The sequence below is a fragment of the Pleurodeles waltl genome, chromosome 3_1 (genome assembly GCF_031143425.1).
Source record: "Pleurodeles waltl isolate 20211129_DDA chromosome 3_1, aPleWal1.hap1.20221129, whole genome shotgun sequence".
In the NCBI taxonomy this organism is placed as follows: Eukaryota; Metazoa; Chordata; class Amphibia; order Caudata; family Salamandridae; genus Pleurodeles; species Pleurodeles waltl.
The window spans coordinates 1,938,166,469-1,938,190,958 of record NC_090440.1 but is presented as its reverse complement, the minus strand read 5'-3'; the positions used below and the strand labels follow the sequence as shown (position 1 = coordinate 1,938,190,958).

At 41.2% G+C, this 24,490-nt stretch overlaps 1 protein-coding gene across 1 annotated transcript in view; it reads left to right on the top strand.

Annotated features, from left to right (window-relative positions):
• Positions 1-2,116: 2,116 nt before the first annotated feature.
• Positions 2,117-24,490, top strand: part of LOC138285816 (dehydrogenase/reductase SDR family member 13-like) — a 131,837-nt gene continuing 109,463 nt past the window's right edge. Inside the window, exons 1-2 of the mRNA XM_069226213.1 lie at positions 2,117-2,546; positions 18,687-18,805. Of these exons, the coding sequence (XP_069082314.1) occupies positions 2,420-2,546; positions 18,687-18,805 (246 nt within the window). The 5' untranslated portion in view covers positions 2,117-2,419. The remainder of the gene's footprint in view (positions 2,547-18,686; positions 18,806-24,490) is intronic.

The window sequence follows — 24,490 nt, the reverse complement described above, 5'->3', positions numbered from 1 at the left end:
TATGTCCTAATAGTAAAAAACTCATAAATTTGTTTTCCACTACTGTGAGGCCTGCTCCTTTCATAGACTAGCATTGGGACTGCCCTCATATACTTTTGAGCGGTAGATTCTGATCTGGAATGAGTAACCAGGTCATAATTAGTATTGCCAGAATAGTAATAGAAAATCCTGCTTATTGATGAGGTTGGATTTAATATTACTATTTTAGAAATGCCACTTTTAGAAAGTGGGCATTTCTCAGCACTTAATACCATCTGTGCCTTACAGCCTGTCTCCAGTCTACGTCTGGTGTGTACAAGCTCCCTTGTACATTTCACCCAGACAACCAAAAACACAGGACACTCAGTCACATCTGCATTCAACTGCATACTGAATGGGTTCTCCTGGGCTGGAAGGGTGGAGGGCCTCACACTTACATTTCAAAAGACTAGTGGCCTGGCCTCACACAAAGGACTGATAACCCCCCACAGGGACCCTGGCAGACATGACTGGGCTTAAAGGGGGACCTTATTTTATTGAGATAGATATTATCTATTTTTCTAAACCTGTGTGGTGTCTTTCTGTGGTGTTTTCACTGTGTTACTGTACGATTTATTGCACAAATACTTTATACATTGCCTTCTAAGTTAAGCCTGACTGCTCAGTGCCAAGCTTCCAGAGGGTGGGCACAGGATAATTTGGATTGTGTTGTGACTTACCCTTACTAGAACTGTGGTCCCTACTTGGACAGGGGTGTATAACTCTGCCAACTAGAGACCTCATTTCTAACACAACACTGGAAAATGAATCTGGAGATATTTTGAAGTATTCTACTTTGTAGAATTTTATATAATCAGTCAGAATCATACTTATTTTGAGTTATAATTTCATCAGATAATAATGCCATTTGGTTTATCTGTAAGTAGTTATATTGTTCAAGATCATATATGGGCTGGATTTATGTAAAGTTTTATGTCTATTGGAAAGTTAGTAATTCGTTTGTTGAGAGGGGGAAGATGTTTAGTGGTGCATTACATATAGTGTTACAACAGAATGTTTAAGTAGAAGTGTTCTACATTCTGTATGGAATGTCATGATTTGATTGCGGGTCAGTTGCTTCCTGGTGCTGTTACTATAGACTAGAATAAAGCAACTCTCCATCAAGCATTGGTGCAACATCATTTATTCTGAAGGAAATGACAACAGACTGTCTTTGCATGGGATCACACGTTGTGCGACGGTAACAGTACAGGGTTGGAAGTAAAGAAGTTTCCATGGTTCAGGATCAGGAAACTGTGCTGAAGCATTGTTCACCTGGACACCCAAACGATTTTGTTGCCTGGAGGTTTGATTGCGTGCTGTGTTTTTGGGCTCTGTTTATTGTCTGAACATGTTTCCTTTGTGAAAGAATCGCTGTTTCTCCAGGTTATCGTGAGGATCTGTTTGCATGATGTTACAACAGTTATGTGCAGGGCTTTTCTTGCCCATATGTTCATTTTCTATTTTGTAAAGGGGTATGTGTGAGGTACTGTTTATATCATTGCATCCCAAGATGATGATGCATGCTGAGGAAACTTACCTGATTTGTACCTGTGCTTGTCTTCTGAGCTGCAGGAATACAGCTGCATATCTCTTCAACCACCTGTTCCGGGTTCCTCCTATTAGTGTGTTAAAGCAAGTAGTTAGTGGAATTGTGTGTCAAAAGACTGTTGACAGGTATTTGTTTACATTATTTCTCAATGTTTGTTCAATTTGCTAGTTTTGTTGTGGTTGGGGTAATAAAGTGATGAGTGCCCAAACTGACCAACAAAGTAAAATGTTAATTTATAAACCAGACCTATTGGAATTGTAATGTTGGTTATTTATTCTGTGTATAAAACGATGAAACTAATAAAACTACGTGGAAAAACAGCTATTGTTTCTGGACAACAACACGCAGCCTCTCAGTGGACTCGGAGATATCTGCGAAGTGCGCACACGCTCCTGTTTCCCCACAGGGTACACTGTAGGTACACTGCCAGGACGGTGAACAGCGAAACGCAGGTGCAGAGCCTTCTTTCGCTTGGGCCGCGTCGGCCTCTGTAGTAGTAGACTGTATACGCGTGAAAAGGCGGGTCTATGCAGAAACAGGATATTCGAGTTCAGCAGTCTCTCGGACCCAGCAGCAATCTTAGCAGATAGGAAGGGGCGTGTATATTCTATTTGTGCATCCGCCCCTGGTTTGCGTGGAATGTGGGCTGCTACTTTTTAGCAATCCCGAGGTTGATCCGCTGCATCTATCCCAGCAGGTTGATTTGCTGGTTTTCGGGGAATATAACTTGTAATGTATCCGCCCGACATCGAGCCTAATTTCCGTAGTAGCCAGGAAGTGTGAGCCGCTGCTCCTGGGAGTACACTCAGACTTTGCAAAATAGTTACCAGGGAAGTGATAGTGGCAGTGATGGAGACCATCCTTCTGGGCACCGGATTGGCCCTAGGGGCTTACGTCTTCATCTACTACAACTTCTTCAGGGGGCCACGGTGCCACAATGCGCGCAGTCTAAAAGGGAAGACAGTGGTCATCACAGGTTAGTCGACTATCTGTGTGCACTTCCTGAAGGCGTCCCACATGACTTAGAGACTGTGTTTTCAGTGTGTACGTCCATCCTGAACACAACCTTTGGAACACACGCTTCCCTATCCCCGCTCATCCACTACGCTCGCTTAACTCCGTAAAATTCTGTGGTAGTTTAGGTGGTCTATCTTTTCAGTTGCAGTTACCAGAAGTACTATGCATCCTACTGTATTGCAACTTGTTTTTTAAGGGATTTTCCCCCAAAGTGGTGCGGAAAGTAGTGTTTATTGTATGTACATTTTACAGCGATCTAGGATAAATGCCTTCTTTTGACGCCATTACTGCTTTTGTTGACCTGGAATTTACATTGCTGCTGTCAGCACAGCCAAATTCAAAACCATTTTCATTAGAACATTTGCACGTATTGCCGTCAAGCTGGAAAAGAAGACTTTGCTAGGGGATATTTTCATGCCCAAAAGAAAGCCCACCTAGATATTCTAAGAAAAATATTTTAAATTCATTGCATTCCCTATTCTGTTTTCTTCATGTTTACTTGTAATCTCGAACCTCCGTGGTAGTATATAACAAAACCTTTATGTACTAGTTCAAGTCAGGTTTTCAAATTGTTTTCGGCTTTTCTCCTTATTTTATGTATTTTCCTTTCACAGCTTGTAAAGTTAGTAGTTTTGTATCATGTAAAATTTTACATAAGTTCACATTAAGGACTATGCTGATTAGTCACAGCTAATTAGTCACTTTGATGGCCCTTGGGTAGTGGAAGACCAGATGGGGGAAACTGGTGTGAAGTTGAGCACAGACATGTCTGAGATTCCCATATTCAGAGGCTCCTAGTACTTTTGGCCCTATAGCTAGTGCCCCCCATGATTAGGTATCTCCCCATTCCAAAACCTCTCCAGTCTCCCATCCCACCAATTCCTTTCTCTGCGATAAACAATGTAGTGATCATTGTAGGCAATAGTCTGGCCTTCAGGCCACAAGCTAATAGCATAAAATGTTAATGAAATTGGGGAAAACATGGCCTTTTCTGGACCTCTTTCCAGGCCAGTTTTATCTCTGCTGGAATATTGGAAAGCGCTGTGTTTGGGTGCTCCTAAAGTTTGAGTTTTAGATTGCATCTGATCCATATTTTGGCAGCATGCATTATCTAGGGTATGTATAGATGCATGCATATCTGGCCATTTCTTGATGCGCTACAGTGTCTGTCCATTTGTAAAACAATTCTTTTTAAAGGCTCTTGCATTATCCATAGGGCATTTCATTATGTTCAATCTAACTTTCAACCCTTTGGATTGGAGCGATCTCTGCAATTGTCTACAGAAGCTAGATCCTTGACCCTTTGATTTAAGGGGGAACAAAGGTGGGTTCTTCTCTGTTCAGGCCGTTAAGGAGTAGGATGCACTTTTCATAAACTAAGGCACAAATTTAAGAGGGCCTAGCTCCTCTTTAGCAGTGCCTTAGTGTCATTTTTTTTACGCTAAGGTGGCCTTTTCCCTGCTCCAAATTTACAAAGTGGAGCGATGTATGCATTGCTCCACTTTGTAACAGTTTGCACTACATTATGCATGCACCATCCATAATGTATGCAAAGGGGGCGTTCCCCGTTGGGGTGGGAGGGGCGAAAAAATGGCGCAAAGAAATGATGGAAATTTCTTTGCATCATTTTTTTCAGCACTTTAAACGCCTGCTCAGAGCAGGCATTAAAAGGGGGTACACCATTGTTTACAATGGGCCCCGATGTACTGTTCAGGATTAGCGCCAACATTTTGGTACTAACTCTGAACAGTACATCGATAGTGCCAAACATTTTGACGCTATTGCCCCCTACCCTGCGCCATGGTGCGCCGCATCTGGAATACAGCTGCGCACATGGTGGCGGTAGGAGGGGTGCTACGGGGCGCAAGGTGCAGCGCCACTTTCAATAAATCTGCTCCTAAGCCTGGAAATAAGGCAGCTAACCTTAACAAAATATAAGTAGGAAAACACCATTTGTAACTTGCAGTTTGCAAATGACTACAGTCTCATGTTTAATTGTACCCAGCAATACTTAATGTAAATAAAAACCCAGCATCCTGCTAGGCTCCTTAAATGAGATGTTTTGTTTGCCATCTGATGTGTTTGACAAGTACTTAGAAGAAGTAAAGTTTGCTTTTCTGATTTCCAAACAAACACTAAATTGTGTACTTGATTTAAAATGTACAGTTAGTTGCAGTCAAACTTTTAAACTGAGGCAAAACATTAAATCGTCTGGCTTGGGTGAGCAAACTTATAATGGTGAAGTGCCCTTTGTTGCTACGTTGCACCTGTAACTTCTTTGCCACAACTGGATCAAAATCAGATTTCTTAGAGCAAAGAGTTATGAGAATTGATCAGCGTTACCTCTCACACTGTGATAAAGGTTTCACTTGTAAGCTTCAAACTTTTGAAACATTAGGTGGCTTCAAGCATTAAAAATTCTTTTAGAGCATCTAATTAGGCAAAATATTTGGACTTGTAAGCTTTGCTCTGTTAACCCTCTCACTTTTGAAAGTGAACGTTGTTAACCTTTGTTGGCGTTTGAATAAAATGTATGGTGGGATGCGGTAAAGCAAGATATTCAGGACCTGAATCCCTCTTTTTGTATTTTTTTATTCGGCGTGCCAGCCTCTTTCTGGTTATGGAATGGGATGGAGGGGTGAGCTGAATGGTGTTCCTCGACGCAGTGTGGAGTTCGAGATTGGCAGGTTGTGAGCGCACAGTAATTGTCATTTGGGCTTTATTGGAAAGGAGGACATTTCTTTTTCGTTCTCTGAGAAATTAGATACCTGTTTAGCATCTTTTGAGAGTTCCATAAGGGGTATGTGTGCATCTGTGGTGAGTTGATTAACAACCTTTGAAACTGCTTTACGTAAACTGGATGAGTGTGTTAAGAATTCAAAGATAAGTTTACCAATTTAGGTGACAAATGGCATATTCAGGGTTCAGAATTCAAGGGCAACGATAAAGCAAATAACTAGATCCTATGGTTATGGTAAGCCAAAAAGCCGAATGTATAGGTTTGATGGCACAGTTATTTTAACATCAGTATGGTATTCTCTCCATAGGTACTTGGCGTGGCCTCAAGTATGGTTGGCTCCTTTCCAGCACATGTGTGAGGGTCAATGAAATTACCTCATGAGGCTACACACTTATGTTTTTAGATGTCCTTTCCCTTTTTCCCAATCGGAGAACTGGTGCGAGTCGAAGAATAAAACTGTACATTAGCTGGCCAAAGAGCTGGGCCATACACATCTCCTCTACAAAGTTTTATAATAATGATAGAACATGTACTTAAGGTGGGGATGGGGTGCAAAATATTTCAGGGTGACTCTGTGGTAGTGAATTTTAGAAGTTCAACTGGTCTGTTTTTACAGACCGACCGGAATAGGAAACCACGCCAAGCCCTCACTATTTTGAGGATGTCTGGGGCCATGGAACAAGGGTATAATTTTGCAACCTCTAATACATTTACTCCTCACAATCATCACTATTTACAGGAGCAAGTCTCTTTCTGTTGCTGTTATAGTGCAGGTCTCTGGAGTTAAGCAAATACTGGCACCCTACAAAGAATAGAAAATGCCTTCTTAAAAAAGCTATTGACTGTCCTTCAAAGTTGTTCTGCACACGTTTAACAGTATCCTGTGGGCAAGACCAGTAGGTCTAAATGCGTTGGTGGTGATGGTTGGTGACTTTGTTTGACTGCAAATAAAGAAAAGAGAAAAAAAAATTCTCCTGGAGTGCAGTGTTGCAGTTGGTATCAACTGTTTGTTTTGGAAAAATTAGGAGGAAGGGTCCATTCCTCAAGACTGCACCAGCATGAAATAGCGCGCCATAAGGAGTACTGTTTTGTGTGTGTGTGTGTGTGTGTGTATATATATATATATATATGTATATATATATAAATATATTAGGCAGCCGTTATTTTATAACAAAGAAAATGCCACTCCTCACAGGCATTGAAAATTTAAATTTGCTTTGCATCTGAAACTTTGGAGTGCGGTCTTTTCAATGCCTGTGAGGAGTGGCATTTTCTTTGATATATATAGCTATATACATATATTTTTTTTTTTTGGAGGGGGGGAACTACTTCTATTATGTTCCTCTAGATCAAACAAGTAATACAATGAGCATATCACTGAATACAATTTGTCTACCATTCAAATCAGTGTTTTTAGCTGACTGCAAGATAGCGCATGGTATCAGCATTGATCAAGTGTGAATTTCTGTTATCCTCATGGTGGATGCTAATAGGATAATCAGTATTTTCCATTAATTAACTCAACTGATGGGCAATCAAACACAATGTGCTTAAGTGAGCAAAATCCAATAGACAAAGCATCAGTCACATATGCATAGAAAAAGAAGTAATGCAGTTTCAGCCAGAGGAAAAAACCTAATTTCACAGTGCAAGACGTCTATCAGAAACATGCTAAATAAGAACAGTAATCTGGGTAAAAACAAAAAAGAAAATAAAAGTCTGGCAGAGCAACTCACTTATGAATTATCAGGCCAGGACTCATGCAGCACACAATTAGGGTTAGGTAGGTCTCCAGAGAGTGTCCTGGGTTGGGGCGAAGTCCTAATGAAGATCATAGATTTAATTAATCATCTGTCATATTGGAGGTCACCATTCTGGCAAAGCAATTTACGTGTTGTTTGTTGCCTCCAACTCGGAGTACAGTGGAGAGAGGAGGGGTTACCATGAGTCAGAAGATGAAGGAAAGTCTCAGCCTGTTCTTGGGTGTATGCTGTGCAGCGCTTACGCCGAATTGTAAAAAGAAGACGCAATGGGAACCCCTATATGTTCATTCAGATGGTCCGTCCCCCTTTTAAAATTCTTTCCGCTTCGTTAGGGTATTCACTGAGATATCTTGATCGATCTGAATGTTCTCATCATTGTAGTCGATGATGCTCTGTTTACGAGAAGCTTGGAAAATCTCTTCCTACTTCTTATAAAAATGAATTCTGGTCAGGACATTTAGAGTTAGGTTGCACTTTTGTTGAAAATCTGAGTACGATGTTATAATAATGTGAGTGCGATGTAATAATAGTTCCAAGTGTGCAGGAGTTGAGTGAAGGGTGGGTAAGTTCAACATAAGTTGGGAGCTCAGAATCCGAAATGGACGAACTGATTGCTCTGATGAGCAGGTTGTTTTGTCCGCTGCAGTTTTCACCATCGTCAATTTTTCCGGATGAGGGTTTGTTGAGTTTGCTCAAGGGCTGCCACCCTCTCAAAAAGCATGTCTTTAGAAGCCATCCTAGAGTCATTGGATGATCATCCAACTACATTAGAAGTCATTTTCACTTCATCACACATCATCCTGCTTCTGAAGTCATCAGCGAAGCTTAAAAACTTGTACCTGATGTTTTGAGGATGAGATGGCAATGAGTATCTGATAACTTCACAAGGTTGTTCCTGATGATTTTAGAATGATTGAAAATGAGTATCCAATTACTTCATAAGATGAGTTGCTCTTGAAGATTTAAGAATGATTAGCTGATTACTTGAGGCGGATGTCCACCAATTTGTTTTATTTTGTTTCTAAAAAATGTAACTGCTGCATGATTTTATAGTTGTTGGCTGCTTCCTGCACAATTAACACATTAAGTATTAAATAAGTTTTCTTTTATGTGCAAATTAGCATGGCATGCACTTCAATGAGCTTTCTGCAAAATAAGTCACTTATTGATATAGCTATAGTTTTATTTCACACTTTTCCTTTTTAATAACTGGTAAAACACATATCTTGTTAAATGCTCAAACCATTATATTAATTATAAAGAAATTGGAGCACTCTAGGCAGTGCAGCTGAAATTAAGAGGCAAAGGAGTATGAATTTATACATCAAGGCAGACAAGTATGCTGGATGGAAATACAACTTTTGCAAACTAAGATTGGAAACTATGTTGCACATTCTATGTCATTTTGCAATATTGACATTTTCTCTAAGGGCATTGTACAGTTGCAGATACAGGTGATATGCTACTCTGGATTTCTTTTCAACTTCGCCAAATGTGATGCTGCAAGGTACAAAACAATAGCATCTTCAGCAGCCCTTTCAGCAAGCAAGAAGATACCATTCTTGCTGCTGCAAGCTTTGGTGGGGGACTTGCTTGGAAGTGACAAACATATTTTGGAAAATCCCACAGGAGAGAAAAAGTGTCAAATAATGATGTTTTTAGTTTTGCTTTTTTTTATGACAGCTGATATTGGCCAGCAGATGTGTCACTTTGTCCAGGGTGGCTTTCAGGGTGAATTCTTTTAATTTTTTTGTTATAATTTTTTTTGTACATGAGGATAACGACTACTAGCCCTCTTCACCCACTGATTTGGTTTATTGTCTCAACTGTTTGGAGTGATTGCAGTACCGGCTAGCGTGCTCAGTCTGCTGGCTGGCAACGCCAATTTATTGGGCTTGTCTAGTTTTCAAACAAGGCGTTTTTCAGTGATTGGTGCTTTTATGGGTATATTTACATTAATTATTGAGTGGTATAATGTCAAAACGAGTCAGAGTGTTTGAGACTGTGAATGGGTGAGTGAATAAAAGGTCAATTGACTGGATAAATAAAAAGCATATGGATGGCTGAATGGGTGTGGTAAGAATGGGTATGTCAGTGAGTTAGTGCGTCAATGGCCACCATGAGATTGGAGACTGGAGAGCTTTTCAGCTGCTGAACTGGTAGCAATTTTCTAATGAATACTGCTTGGTTATAGTAATTTTTCCGAAGTGGAACTGTACATACAGTAACATTTTGCACCAGAAGAAGCCATTTTTTGTTTTTTTTCCTCCATAGGGAAACATTTCTCTACACTAGGCAAGCATTTTCCTAAACCCACACAAAGCTTGGGGTTGTTACATTCTCCTTATCACCCAACCAAACTGTGTACTCCTTTATACCTTACGAAGACCACCTATCTCCCTTCTGTCGGATTTGCTCCTGCATAATTCCACGCAGTTTTGGTGTAAAGTTAAGCAGGAGTAATTGCATTTACACTTAAATCCAGCATTTTTCTCAGTAAATATTTGTGCTCAGTCAAAAGGGAGTTATAAATTGGGTTCTGAACTGCATGGAGGTCTATGAATGAGATGCAGGTGCATGTGACTGCAAGTGGATGCTACTGATAAATTGATGGGAGTAATTGTAAGATGCTCAGGCATACTAAAGGAGGATAGTTTAAGATACAAAATTACAATTTACTGTAACACATAATCAGTTGGTGCAAATGGTATCTCGCCTAGAGGACAATGATCCTTTAAACAAAAGTAATAGACTTTAAGGAGAATCTGATAATTCTGAATACAAGTAATGTAGCACACGTTTCATGGGTCCTAATGCAAGCAAGATAAAAGATAGCCATGCATATTGTGTGGTAGGCCCCCCCACGCCCTTTGACCTGGTGCCACTGCATCTGCTGCACTAATAGCTGCTGCCCTGATGCAAACATTCTGTGGGATTTGACCTGTCGTTTGTTCTAGAAAGATTGCTGCCAAACTGTATCTCTGTTATAAGTATACTTGTAGGGCTTTGTATTTAGGCATGATACTATCATCAAAATGAAATGGATTGGTTATTTTGCCCTTTTATCAATATTAGTTAATCAGTGATTAGCGAAAAGGATTGGGTATTGCTTCCTAGTTTTAGGCTGTGGTAATATTGCAAAAATGAATCAGGTTGTCAGGGTGTCAAGCATCTCATTATATGTGCATTATTAAAAAGCTGGAGAACCTGTGTTTTAAAAGCATGTTAATTAGTAACAGCTACTGTCGGTGCTTAATTTGAGCCGGTGGTTGTAGGTGCGGCATACCAGCACACATTTTTGAGGACCTGCACTTATGTTTCCTCAACAGGCTTTGATCCCGAACAAGAGAGAGAAAAACACAAAAGTGGGAAAGGAGGAGACAGAGGAAGGTGGAAGAACAGGGAAAAAGTGAGAATGCAGGGGCGAAAAAGCAACAGTGAGATAAAGGTACAGGAAGTGTCTGGTGGTGGATTAAAGGCACATGTGGAATAGTTACTAGCAGCCTTGGTTTTCGGCACCTCAGCCTTTGAACAAAGGGCCCATGGCACTTAATTTTTCAAATTAAACACTGGCTATTGTCAAAAGATATTTGACGGGCAATCATTCGAAATATGAGAAGCAAACAACAAAAGAACTCCCTGATAATTAAAGTGATCTTTGCGCTATTTTACTGCATGTGCTTTTAAATAGTTGTAAATGTGTATAACAGTCCAGACTTTTGCATCACTATAAATTCAAGTTGCTTCAAAGTGTTTGCATCTACGAGGCATAAGAATGAGACCCTGTCCCTCAAAACACTGTTCTCTGTTGTTCCCATTCAACTTTTGTACATCTGTGAGAAATGTGAACACATTCTCAGCATGCAGTCAAGCACCATAAACATTCCTCTCTGTTTCAACAACATCAAAGCCTTTATTTAATGCAAAACGTTTTAGGCACTACCCGTGGGTTACACTAAAAGCAGATGAAAATACAAGCACATTTACAAAATGTTCCTAGTGATGTGTGTCCAGATTTTAAGTGACTTAATAGCGCAAACCAAGGCCAAAATAATTGCATGCACAATTACGTGTTTGCCTGTTCGCCGTTCCAAGGTTATAGTGTTGCGTTGGCTCTCATTGTACCAATGAGGATGCAGGATTTGGGCAGCAGCATCACTTAAATTGTAGGGAACTGAATCCAATCTCACACCGTGTGACAACTGCCCAAGAACAGGGATGAGTTGTGGCAACCAGGCACATGACATTATGACTTCTCAGCGAAATCGCAGTGGATCGGATCTCATCCTTTTCTCTCAGTTACATTCGTCTCACACATGCAAAGACAAACAGAGGCAGGGCATGATTCAATAAGATTTATTGAATCAGCTGCATCCTAGATAAAACAACATGAAATGCAATAACTAGGATGATAAAACATACTAGAAGCAAAATGGTTACAAGAAAAGTGAACCACAAGAAAAGTCCCAAAATACTATCACTATGCGAGATATATGATTTCTACCTACGTTACTAGTTGTCTGTGTTACAGCACAGCAGGATAACCCTAATCCGCCTTGCAGGATCCCCCTGGAACACATCATTCCCCATACCTGAGCATGATAGTATTGCCAGGGAACCAGCGGTCTCAGCGAGCAGCTGTAACAAAGTCAGACAGTGTGCAATCGTGGTTATCTGGCTGGCACCTCCCTCTAACGTGCACGGGGCAGGGAAATGTTTTTATAATAAAACAATTGATGTTCTGAGAGAGTGTCCCCATGTATGTTTCTGTGAATGTTAGAGACGCACTATACCACTTGTGCTGACAATACTATCTTATTGCATCCTTGGAAAAAGCATAGAGTGAAAGAATGTTGTGCTAAGAAATGTAAATGCTCCTAGGCGAAAGGACAGCAAGATAAAGGAAAATAAAATATCACCACAGATGTGGCCATTTCTAAAAGAATAAAAATGAAATAAAATACGACGTTACTAGGCTAAAGGGCACAGGCAGCAGGCTTAGTTGCTATAATAGTGTGCCCACAGACATCACTAAAAAGCCTTCACAACAATAGTTAGGCAGACCTTCTGAAGAGCCTCAAGACATACTTAGATTACCACACCACCAGCTATAACAACTCACAGACGGTAATAATATCTGTATTTAACCACTGTTCCATCTTGACCACTGACTCCATTTTGTGCTTAGCTTAGCTTCCCACACCGTCACATTGGTGACCACTAGGTCTTATCTGATTACAGACTCCATTTTGTGCTTAACTTAGCTTCAGCCACCGTCACGTTGGAGATGCAGGTATTTTTCAGCACACAGGTTATGCAATGTGTTTTTCGCTCATGCTTTCACTCTTCGTGATCTTTCTTATCAAGGGGTAGAACATAACATGGACGGGTGTGAGTTAGATAAGGATGTACCAGGATGATGTTTATGGTACGGCAAGGAACGGTTTGGTCTTGGAAGAGCACGTTGGGGTGTGACCAATCTTCAATGTGCCCTTCTCAAACCCAATCTGCTTTGGCCAGCGTTTGAACAACAACAACTCACTGGATGGGTGGGGGAGCTTTCTAGAAGTCTCCTCTCCGGCTTGTTTAAAGTATATAAGAGGAGGTAACGAGACGACTGTGAAAATATTGAACTCAGGAGGGAAAGTGACACCTTTGCACCAGCCACTTCCTTTAGGGTAGTTCTTTCTTCACGGTCGACTGGGTTCACGGCCTGTTGCAGGCAAGGAGATGAAGCAAGCGAGCCCCATGATGATGAATTGTTTTTGATTATTATTTCTAGCTTTGCATTGTGTATGATTATATAATCAGGGTATATTTTGATATATAATCCATGATTAAAGTAGTGTATTTTCATTGTTTGTTTTTATGAGCATTATTATTCTGCGGCTGTGAATTTGTGTTGTTGCATGCCTCCTCTATTCAAACCTGAAACAGTGCTTTAATACATTTCTTACTCAGACTAAAAGCTCCGCATTTGTGGAATTCCTTTTATTCGTGTTTCCTTTCAGTTTAAAGTAAAGCAGTACACTTTTATTTCACTGCGGTGACTTTCTTCAAATGTGCACTCGTGTTGTACATAATTGACCTTTTTATTCAAACCTTGCAAAGTGCCTTGATAAATGTGTTTCTAGGAATGAGAGAGTTGCATACTAGAAATTCCTTTCAGTATTTGTGTATTTCTTCTTAGTCTGCAGAAAAGCAAAACACAGACCAAACTCACAAAACATCGATTCTAGGGGTATATGAAATTTTCTAATGCATAGTTGTGTGAAATTATTGCAAAATTATGCAGCATTATGCGTAATTACACACTGCAAATTTGTGCAAAATGTGTCCTTGCATCAGTTTTTGGAGTGAGGATGCATTTAAACAAGTACTTTAAACAACATCCATTAGAATTTATTGTACCACTGTGTTTGCAGTGTTTTTGTACAGCTAATTGCACTTTTGTGGTAAATTTTTACCACAAATGGCATGCAATTATGCAAAGTGGTGTAGTAGTAGCATTTCTAGATTTTCCGGTAACAGTGTAATACAAGTTTTTCTAAATTCCGTAAATTATGCCTGCATCATTACATTTTGCCTAGGCCTAGTTCCCTGGACCCAAACTTAGACACTAATGCATGAACTTTCTGTCTCTACACCTGTCAGTAAGACTCATTTTCACAAACTAGTCATTGATGAACACTCTCGATCCAAACCAAATTTAGGCCTACCAGATGGCTTTGTCTGAACGGGACATGTCAGGGCAGATTTACTAAAAGTTGCACAGTGCAGTAATCCATGAAAACTGTCTGTTTTGCACAAACTCGAAAACAATGGCAGTGTGAATCTTTTGGAAGTGTTGCATGATGGTGGTGACTTCAACTGTGCACAGGGAAATAGCACCTCTTGCATAATACTCTGCCCGATTTAGGCCCAGGTTTATTAAAGATGTACAGTGGTGTAAAGCTACACAAAGTCTTACAAGGGCATTAAGTTTCTAACACAGAAGGTGTTTTGCATGGGAAAATGCACTTTTCTCAGCACAAATAGTCCTTTGCGTCAAGAGGAGTTACTTGGGTGTAAGTTGAATATCGTGTGTCCACTCAGTTTTGGGCACAAAACTAGATCTACTAAGATAGGCAGGGCAGGCTTTGCATCAAACAATACTCCCTCCTTGAAGTAGGCAACAAAAAGGGATAATGATTTAATTTCTTCAAACAATCCACACATTGCATGTATGTGGCAGTACACAAAATGCATGCAATATGTGGGATGATTTTTAATTTCCCTAGGCATAGGTATTTGTACTAGAGGGTATCCTTCCAGTCCTTCCGTTGTTATACTCCTAAGTTAGACAGCACACACTCATCTCTGTACATTATTGCAAAGCTGTGACCTGCTCATCTATAGCTGCTCATCTTCTCACACCTCTTAGCCCTAATTTCCCTAGCCAACAGACACGTGATGACTAACTCTGTTTTCCTTACCTCAGTCCTGTCTAATCTAAATTATACATTTTCTTACCCTTAAATGCTCACATAGGAATACTTATTCATTCAAAGCATCCTGTACCTTTCCTAAATTACATGTTTTCCCTACCCTTAGCGACTCACCTTGAACCTGTCAATTAAATATTTAAATATGTTCACTTACATAAAAGTCATTTACAACATGAGTGCCCTCAATTGCCGAACCACATACAGCTTTCCCCACCTTAGATGCAATCACTGATAGAAGTCCTTACTCATGCATTCTTTTATATATCCACATGTAGCTTATTACACCATCTCATCCACAGACTGTGACTCTTAGCATTCCTCTTCTACCAGTCACAGTTATATTGATATGGAACCACTCACTCAGATCTTTTATTCCAACTGATTACTTATTACAATATCCATTATCTCACAACTTCTCAGGCCCTCTGTATTTCTCCTAGTCAGACAAACAATTATAGCTTCCTGTCACTCAATCTGTCATCTATAGAATCCCAGCTATTTTCAGCTTTCACCGCTCTCAACAACTTACAGTTCACCACTCGCAGCTTCCCGCAGTCAATCACCTACACCCACCTTGATACTCACAGTTACCCTTGTTTGCAAATGTTCATCTACACCCAATCATTTACAGTTCCCTCAATCTCAATCATATTATTTCCTGGCACACCATGGATCAGTTATACAAATCATTTTTGGTCACAAATACTAGTCTGAATTTACAACTGTGAAATGTTTATTCCTATTTACTAATCCCACTTTACTGACTCCTAAAATAGGGTTGAGACCCTGAATACCGAACCGTTATTTCAAAGGGGCTTGGTGCGGGCATCCTTTCCAAATACTATTTTGGTATGCAGTGTATTAATGTTTTGTTGTCATAACCTGGTTGCAAAACATAGAAAAGTTACTGTGTCCTGAGTTGGGGTGATAACTCTTTCGCGAAAGGAAAGGGGTCCACTGTGGAATGAAAAACAAATGTTTGGTGGGTAATAGGCAGTGGTTTCAGGGACCACTGCCCACTCTTAAACAAACTTTCAAAAGAAAAGTTAAACGTCTTTTCTTAAAGGCAGTCCCATTTTCTTTAAGGAAAACGGGCTGTATTTTAAAAAAAAAAGGGGGGGATCACAGACATGGTCTGCTTACCCTAGCAGTCCACAATATCAGTGAATGACACTAATCAGAGTTACTCACAAATTGTTACCTATCTCACTAATACTCAAGCAGTAGTTTATATTGTTACCCATTCAGAGACCTTATTTTGTGAACTGACCTAGTCTTACATAAGCTGAGTCTCAACAAGTTGTAACTCAGATTACAACAAATTTATGCAACCGTAGGCTTGGGCAGTCCCAGCCTTTCCGCCAGCCTTTCTGCTGGCCTTTCTGTGGTGGGGTCCCCTCCATGGAAAGGCTGGCAGAAAGGAAAGTCATAATCAGCACGGTGGTGCCGAACTCAGCACTGCCGTGGCTGACCAAGACTTGCAATGCTGCCAACGTGTCGGGATCTCTGATCCTGGTGGTGGTGGCAGTGTGCTGCTGGTTCGATTAGCAGCATCGTGATGTGGCAGTCATAACGGCAAAGTTGTGGCGATCCAACTGCGAGTGCAGTGGTCCATGGACTGCCATACATAGGGTTTGTATGTTCTCCAAGAACCCAGGGTACCCAGTGCCAACAATTGAGCTGCACCTTGGTTTTTCATTGTGTACCGAGTGTAGAGCAGTTCACATGGTAAAATATGAAGAGTGAAAAATTGGTATGAAGAAAATCTATGTATTTCTAAAATGCACACCAGATACTGAGTTGAGGAGCAGTGGATATTTCTACAATTCGGAATTTGTTAGTACCAATACTAGCATGTGATTCAGAGGGCATTTTGCACAATGTCTTTCTTACACACTGGCTTTCATATGGAAGGCACAAATAACCTTTCTGTGGGTTGCATTTCATTCTTTCTTCCTCAATTCCAATAAATAAAGTTATTGGATATAGGCTATAGGATACATTGTTGTGATACGTATGGCTCTGCACACCTGCCTCAACTCACTGGTTAGGGTTTGTTAGGTCTACACCACATTGCATTGAGCACCTTTTAAAATTAATATCAATGCAGCATTTCTGTTAAAGCTTTGCAGTGTGGCGAGTCTATTTTCATTTCCCACCTCACTTACTTCTCACTCCTCATTCTAATACAACGCAATAACTAGGGATGTGCAAAATTGCAGAAGTTCTACGGAAAACTACTGTAGGTTGTAGAGTTTTTGCTTTGCCACCTTCATATATTGCTTTTGACTTTTGATACAGTTTGTCACAAAAATTCTAAATAAACACTAACAAAGTAGGTCATCATAAGCTTTGCTTCACCACAGGCCCAATTCACAAGGATATTTTCGACTGTAAGCATGTTTGTTGCCAGAAATATCCATTGCCATGCCTAGCACAAATAAATTCCTGGCAGGTGTAAGGGGTTTTACTACTACCAATTGCTTCATCACAATTGTGAAGAAATGTGCACCAAAAAGTCAACTGCAAGGGGTGCAAAGTGGATTGAAAAGGACACTGTTACCTTGTAAGGTTGTGAGCGCCCAAAATTATTTCCCCTCCCAGAAAGAAAGTAAATAGAAGAAACATGCTTTTGCACATTCAGCTGCCTGTCCCTCTCTGCTGAATTGTGTATTATGTACAGTTCTACACAAGGGAAATAGTACACATCTGCTGTGTTTTTTTCTTAGTGAACTCGGCCCTTAATGGTCTGCAAAAAGTAAAGGGAAAGTAGCAGTTTATTGAGTGAAAATCATTTGCATGGAGAAACTGATCCTGCAATAAAATGTAAACTTTGCACTTGTATAGCACACTACTCACCCGTTAGGGTCTCAAGGCGCTGTATGCCTACCACTGTGGAACCCCTCCTGGCTTTTCCTTGGGAGGTACCCACTCCTGGCAACCCCAGGCATCCAAGCACTGGCAGGGCAGTTGTGGAGATTAAGGTCCAGATGTAGGAAACTAGCAAATTGCGACTTGTCTCAGACACCTTCTGCGAGTCGCTATGGGGTCGCAAAGACCCACCTCATTAATATTAATGAGGTGTGTCGCAATTTGCGCCCCCATAGCGACTCTGGGCACTCACGGGGATGGAGGCCTGCTGGGAACAGCAGACCTCCATGTCCGTGACTGCTTTTAAATAAGGCAGTTTTTTTTCCCAAGTGTAGCCCGTTTTCCTTAAAGGAAAACGAGCTGAACTTAGAAAAAAAAAACCGAAACCTTTAGTTTCGGATTTTTTCAGGGCAGGTAGTGGTCCCTTGGACCACTGCCTGCCCTGAAAAATAATTTTGGGTCCAGTCACAAAGGGGAAGGGGTCCCATGGGGACCCCTTCCCGTTTGCGAGTGGGTTACCATCCACTTCAAGTGGATGGTAACTGCGAATCCATTAATTGCATACCACTGCGACTTGCAAATAGGAAGGGAACACCCCTTCCTATTTGCGACTCGGAAATGCATTTTGCGAGTCGGTTCCGACTCACAAAATGCATTTCTGCATAGCAAACACGCATTTGCGAGTCGCAAACAGTTTGCTACATCTGGCCCTAAGTAAGCTATTGCCCAGAGTGCGACCCAATAATTAGATTAGGCACAGAGGCGAGAAGTATCTGGTCTAAGGGAATTGAGCCCAAGACCTGCCGAGGTGGGAATTGAACCCTGGTCCCGGGCCAGATCTGTGCACCAGGGTCTGCTGCTCTAACCATTGTGCCACACTTCTCCACATACTGGGGAGAACACTTTGCAGATCTACATCAGGAAACTGTGCAAACTTATAAAGGGCTAAAATTAGAAACCACCTAAAAGTTCAGTGGTGCACACTACTAACAATCACCTGACTAATTCATAATATTTCATTTTTGTCTCTTTGATAATACTTTCCATTCTTCAGTTTTCCTACTTTTTCTTCATTTCTACCCTTCCTTTCCACTACATGATGTTAACCCTTCCCACCACTCCCAGTCACCTTCTCAATTGCTCAATCGGGGCTGTTGGGAGTGAAACTTGACATTATTGTCCTTTTTATTCTACAGGCAATGGCACATTTCATATTTTAACCCTCTCTCCTTTCTCAGGAGGGAACACAGGCATTGGTAAGGCAACTGCGGTTGATCTGGCTCGGAGAGGAGCACGCATCATACTAGCCTGCCGCAGCAAGGAGCGAACTGAGAGTGCAGTCTACGACATACGCAAGGTGAGGCCTTCCAAATATCGTCCTTCATCAGGCAGCACTCTGCAGTGTGCTGCATGAAGCTTCTGTCTTGGGCACAAACCCTACCTAATCTTCTGAAACAAAAATGTTCCATTTTAAAGCCAAATCTTATTTTTACTTTAAAAAAGTGGAGCTTTCACACCTGAAGTGTGCTATCCATGTAAATACTTTTCACAAGATAGCATACTTTGTGTGTGAACTCTGGTCTTTTGTCTACCTGACATCCCTCTCCTTTTCCACTTTTACAAAAAAGATAATGCACTTCATTGGCATTACACAAAGACTAATGTTGCCAAAGCTAAAACCCCAAGTAACAATGAGCAGTGGAAGGAGTTAACCTGAGCAGAGAGAAGTAATGGAAGGAGTTAATCTGAAGCAAGCCTTTGGATCCTGTCCTCCGAAGTTTCAGTCTTGTCTGTTGATTATCAAATTTTATTGGTTTCCTGTCTTGTGACACGTTTGTACTCAATGTATTCAACAGGGGTCTGTTCAAGGCTTTGTCATTTATTTTGGAGTACCTATCCTCATTTGAAAGGGCATGCAGTCCTTCTTCGAAATCACTAAGGGCCAGATGTAGGTAGGTGGCAAATTGCGAGTTGCAATTTGCGAGTCCTTCCGACTCGCAAATTGCAACTCGCAATTTGCTATGCAGAACGGTGTCTCAGACACCGTCTGCGACTCTCTATGGGGTCGCAAAGACCCACCTCATTAATATTAATGAGGTGGGTCGCAATTTGCAACCCCATAGAGAGTCAGGGCACTCACGGGGATGGTGGCCTGCTGGGAACAGCAGACCTCCATGTCCGTGACTGCTTTTAAATAAAGCAGTTTTTTTTTTTCAAAGTGCAACCCGTTTTCCTTAAAGGAAAACGAGCTGCACTTTGAAAATAAAACCGAAACCTTTTGTTTCGGTATTTTTCAGGGCAGGTAGTGGTCCATTGGACCACTGCCTGCTCTGAAAAATTAGTTTTTGTGCCAGACACAAAGGGGAAGGGATCCCATGGGGACCCCTTCCCGTTTGCGCCTGGGTTACCATCCACTTCAAGTGGATGGTAACTGCGCCTTCATTTGCGACCGCAATCGCGGTCGCAAATGAATATACATAGCATTGCGAGTCGCTAATAGGAAGGGAACACCCCTTCCTATTAGCGAGTCAGAAATGCATTTTGCGAGTCGGATCCGACTCGCAAAATGCATTTCTGCATTCCGGTGAGGCTTTTGCGACTTGCAAACGGCGTTTTTCGCCGTTTGCGAGTAGCAAACGCTTTGCTACATCTGGCCCTAAGTCTCCCAGCTAGTTGCCTTTTCTCTTAAACCCAGGGGTGACACATGAATTCCTGCCATTCAGAGTCACATTTCTGCTGCTTTTAGATTGCACTGGTTCCTGATATTATATCTCAAGGGATGCCAGGTACATTAGGTTTTGGCCAGCTCCTCAAAAGATTTGCTCCTCTGTATTTGCATGGTGGTCTTTGTTTTTTTAACAGAACGTAGGAAAATAAATGAATAGCTTGAGATTCTGACTGCTCTGTGTTTTGCTTTTGACCAGGGTCTGCTACTGCTACCAGTCTTTGCTATCACTGAAAAGATTTTAGGTTTGCCCAAGTAATCTGCAACAGTCACATGTGTTTTACTACCCTTGATTTATGTCCTCAGACTTAGCTTTTGTTAAGAGGCCAGTGAGGAAGGTATACAAGCCAGAACTGCTATTCAACCTGCAGTCAACCCTAGACCAGGATGGCCAGTAATACGTTGGTTTCTGTGTCAATGATACACAGGTTTCTTAGGTAAACCAAAACAAAACAAGAGGAGAAGGGGGATTGGTTGGGTCGGCAGGCAATCTCACGGATATCTTCAAACGCTGGGAAGATTGAAACAAGGAATGCAAAGCTAATAGTGACTATGGGCCTGATTTAGATTTCTGTGGACGGGTTACTGCGTCACATCAGACAGATATGTCCCCCGCCCAAATATAAATCCCATTGTTTCCTATTGGATTTGTACTTCAACGGTTGGTATGAATCTTTTTGTGCCAAATGAATACATCGTGACACATTGTTTGTTTGCAGACGATTTTTTATGGTGGGTTATTTGCCTCAATTTGCATACTAACTGTTGAATATAAGCCTTGGTTAAACTCCAACTTTATTTCAGCACAATTGCGGCCATCAAGATGCAGCGAGTCAGATTCTAGAGATACTTTGAAATGAGCACAGTCGCAGAGTATGGTAGAAGCCATTTAGGGGCCAGACTAGCCCCAAGTGTCTGCAAGTAGTCTGTGGGGTAGGGGATGAGGGTGCTCACTACAATCTCTTGTGGGGTGCAAACTTCATAGGCCTATATTTTATCAATAACTGATCTGGTGAATTTGAATTATTCCAGGTGAGAGAGTATTCAGTGGAATCACAGGTTTGATGAATATGGCCTGTGAACTGGGGTTTAGGAATATGGCAGAATTGTAACTTCAGATGCCTACTATACTAGAACCTTAGAACTAAAAAGATGTTTTTAAATATTCTGGAAACTGGAATTGACCCAGACATCCTGGAATGAAGATAGAGCAGCAGAATATTCTTGTGAACACCAGGCAAGTACAGAATGCTTGGTACATAGAGCTAGTATGTATTTTAAATTCAGGGCACTGGCATGAAGCCAGAGACAGCTGAAATGGCAGCGTTGGTAGGATTCTAAAATCTTTTGCCAGTGTTCTGATTGTGTTGTGTTGTCTTCACCTTTACCAACTTAGCCCCAGTACTCTAGTCATGTTTAACAGCCTTTACAGATTTTTGGCTAGACATTTTCCACCCAACGGGCACATTTATATCAATTTTAATTCAACTCTTTTTCTACTTGAACTCTAGGGATTAGGGATAACTCCAGGCATCATCATGCAACCAACACAGTTAAAAGTATTTTAGATTTCAAGGCATTGCCCCATTAACATCGGACCTATACCGAGGTAAATTCACACTTCACCCTACATAATCAGTACACATTAGACACAGTCTCCGACACCATCATGCACACACACAGTTCCAAATGATATGGTTACCCAAGTTTGCCTCCTCAACAGAAAATGTATATCCTCTCACCAATCTACATATCAGCCATCCAAAATGAGTGTGGCTATGGCAACTCAATTCTCTGTACTTTCCTCCTGGAATCCTCATGTGAGTCCTGAACACATAGACGTACCTCTGTGATGGGACAAGTAGACACTGATCCATCATGCTAGATCACCCACAATGGGTGTGGCTGTGGTAACTAGATCCTAGTCTGTACCTGCCACTGGGAATCCTCAAGTAAGGACTGATTTCTAGCTCTTGTTTCCTGCTCACTCTTTTTCCCTCTAGTTTCCTTCCTTCCATTACTCTCAGCCTCTTCCACCTTCCCATCCTTTCTCTCTTGTTTCTCTTTCTCCTGCCCCCTGCCTTCACTTAAAAAGACCAAACAGCGTTGCTGCCAGCAAAGCACAACTTAGACATATCCTATTTGTTGTGTCAATTTTGTCTATGTTCACTGATTAAGTGGGTTCACACATTCCATCTCAGTCACCACCTTCCTCATCATGTGCCATGGCATGTCCTACAGGCATGAAAACAAATGTGCTAAAGCCATTACATTCTGTACCACATCCTATGCACCACACCACGCAACAAGATGTGGTACATTACACAACACATCTCAGTCCATAAAAGACTAATTCACACCACTCTCAGAACATCCAAACATTCCATTATTTGCATTGCTGTGGACCGCTTATAATCACATCACTCTACTCTAAACTCACAAAAATGCACCCAACCACTTCAAAACCTACAGCCACCGAAACCAGCCTAGTACAACACACTTATCCACATCAAATCACAACACTGCGCTTACTCCATTCACCATTGCAAAGTATTACACCTGACCATGGCTCTACGCAAGACCAATGGTTGTAAATTGTTATATCCCAGTATTTTACTTCATTTTTACCAAGTTAGTATCTACTTTGTAGGGTTTGTAGTACCCAATGTATTTTATCCCTACATCGGAAAACTTTAAATCACATGTTCTCTTTCGCACATATAAATAAATATACTATAACAACATAAACAAAAACAGTATTAACCCCTTCACTGCCAGGCCTTCTCCCCCTCAGGTCCCAGGCCTTTTTTTGGCTATTTGGGGCAGTTCGCGCTTAAGCCCTCATAACTTTTTGTCCACATAAGCTACCCACTCCAAATTTGCGTCCTTTTTTTTTTCCCAACATCCTAGAGGTTTTTATAGGTACCCAGAGTTTGTGGGTTCCCTTTGAGGAGACCAAGAAATTAGCCAAAATAGAGCAAAAAGTTTGTTCTTTAAAAACAAAATGGGGAAAAAAGGGCTGCAGAAGAAGGCTTGTGTTTTTTCCCCTGAAAATGGCATCAACAAAGGGTTTGCAGTGTTAAAATTACCATCTTCTCAGCTTTCAGGAACAGTCAGACTGGAATTGGAAAACTACATTTTTCAACAGAATTTTGGCATTTTACCGGGATACACTCCATTTTAACTATTTTTTGTGCTTTTAGCCTCCTTCCAGTTAGTGACAGGAATGGGTGTGAAACCAATTCTGGATCCTGGACAGCTAAACATTTCTAAAAAGTAGACAAAATTCTGAATTCAGCAAGGGGTCGTTTGTGTAGGTCTTACAAGGTTTTCCTACAGAAAATAACAGCTGAAATAAACAAATATTGAAATTGAGGTGAAAAAAAACAGCCAATTTTCTCCACGTTTTACTCTTTAACTTTTTCCTGCGATGTCAGATTTTCAAAAGCAATATACCGTTACGTCTGCTGGACTCTTCTGGTGGCGGGTATATATAGGGCTTGTAGGTTCATCAAGAACTCCAGTTACCCAGAGCCAATAAAGGAGCTGCACCTTGCAATGGGTTTTCACTGTAAACCGAGTATACAGCAATTCATTTGGTGAAATATAAAGAGTGAAAAATAGGCATCAAGGAAACCTTTGTATTTCCAAAATGGGTACAAGATAAGATGTTGATATGCAGTGGTTATTTGCACATCTCTGAATTCTGGGATCCCCATACTAGCATGTGAATTACAGAACATTTCTCAAATTGACGTATTTATTTACACACTGACTTAGATTTGGAAGGAAAAAAGGTAGAGAAAGACAATGTGCAATAACACTTGTTCTGCTACTCTGTGTTCCCCCAAGTCTCCCAATAAAAATGGTTCCTCAATTGTGTGGGTAGGCCTAATGCCTGCGACAGGAAATGCAACATGGACACATCACATTTTTCCATTGAAATCTGACGTGTTTTTTGCCAAGTGCCAAGCTGTGGAGTTTGGCCTCTACCTCAGCCAGCACCTAGGGAAACCTACCAAACCTGTGCATTTTTTAAAACTAAAAACCTAGGGGAATCGAGGAGGGGGTTACTTGTTGGGCTCTCACCAGGTTCTGTTACCCAGAATCCTTTGCAAACCTCAAGATTTGTCAAAAAAACACTTTTCCCTCAGATTTCGGTGACGGAAAGTTCTGGAATCTGAGAGGAGCCACAAATTTCCTTCCACCCAGCATTCCCCCAAGTCTCCCGATACAAATGGTACCTCACTTGTGTGGGTAGGCCTAGTGCCCGCAACAGGAAATGCCCCAAAACACAACGTGGACATATCACATTTT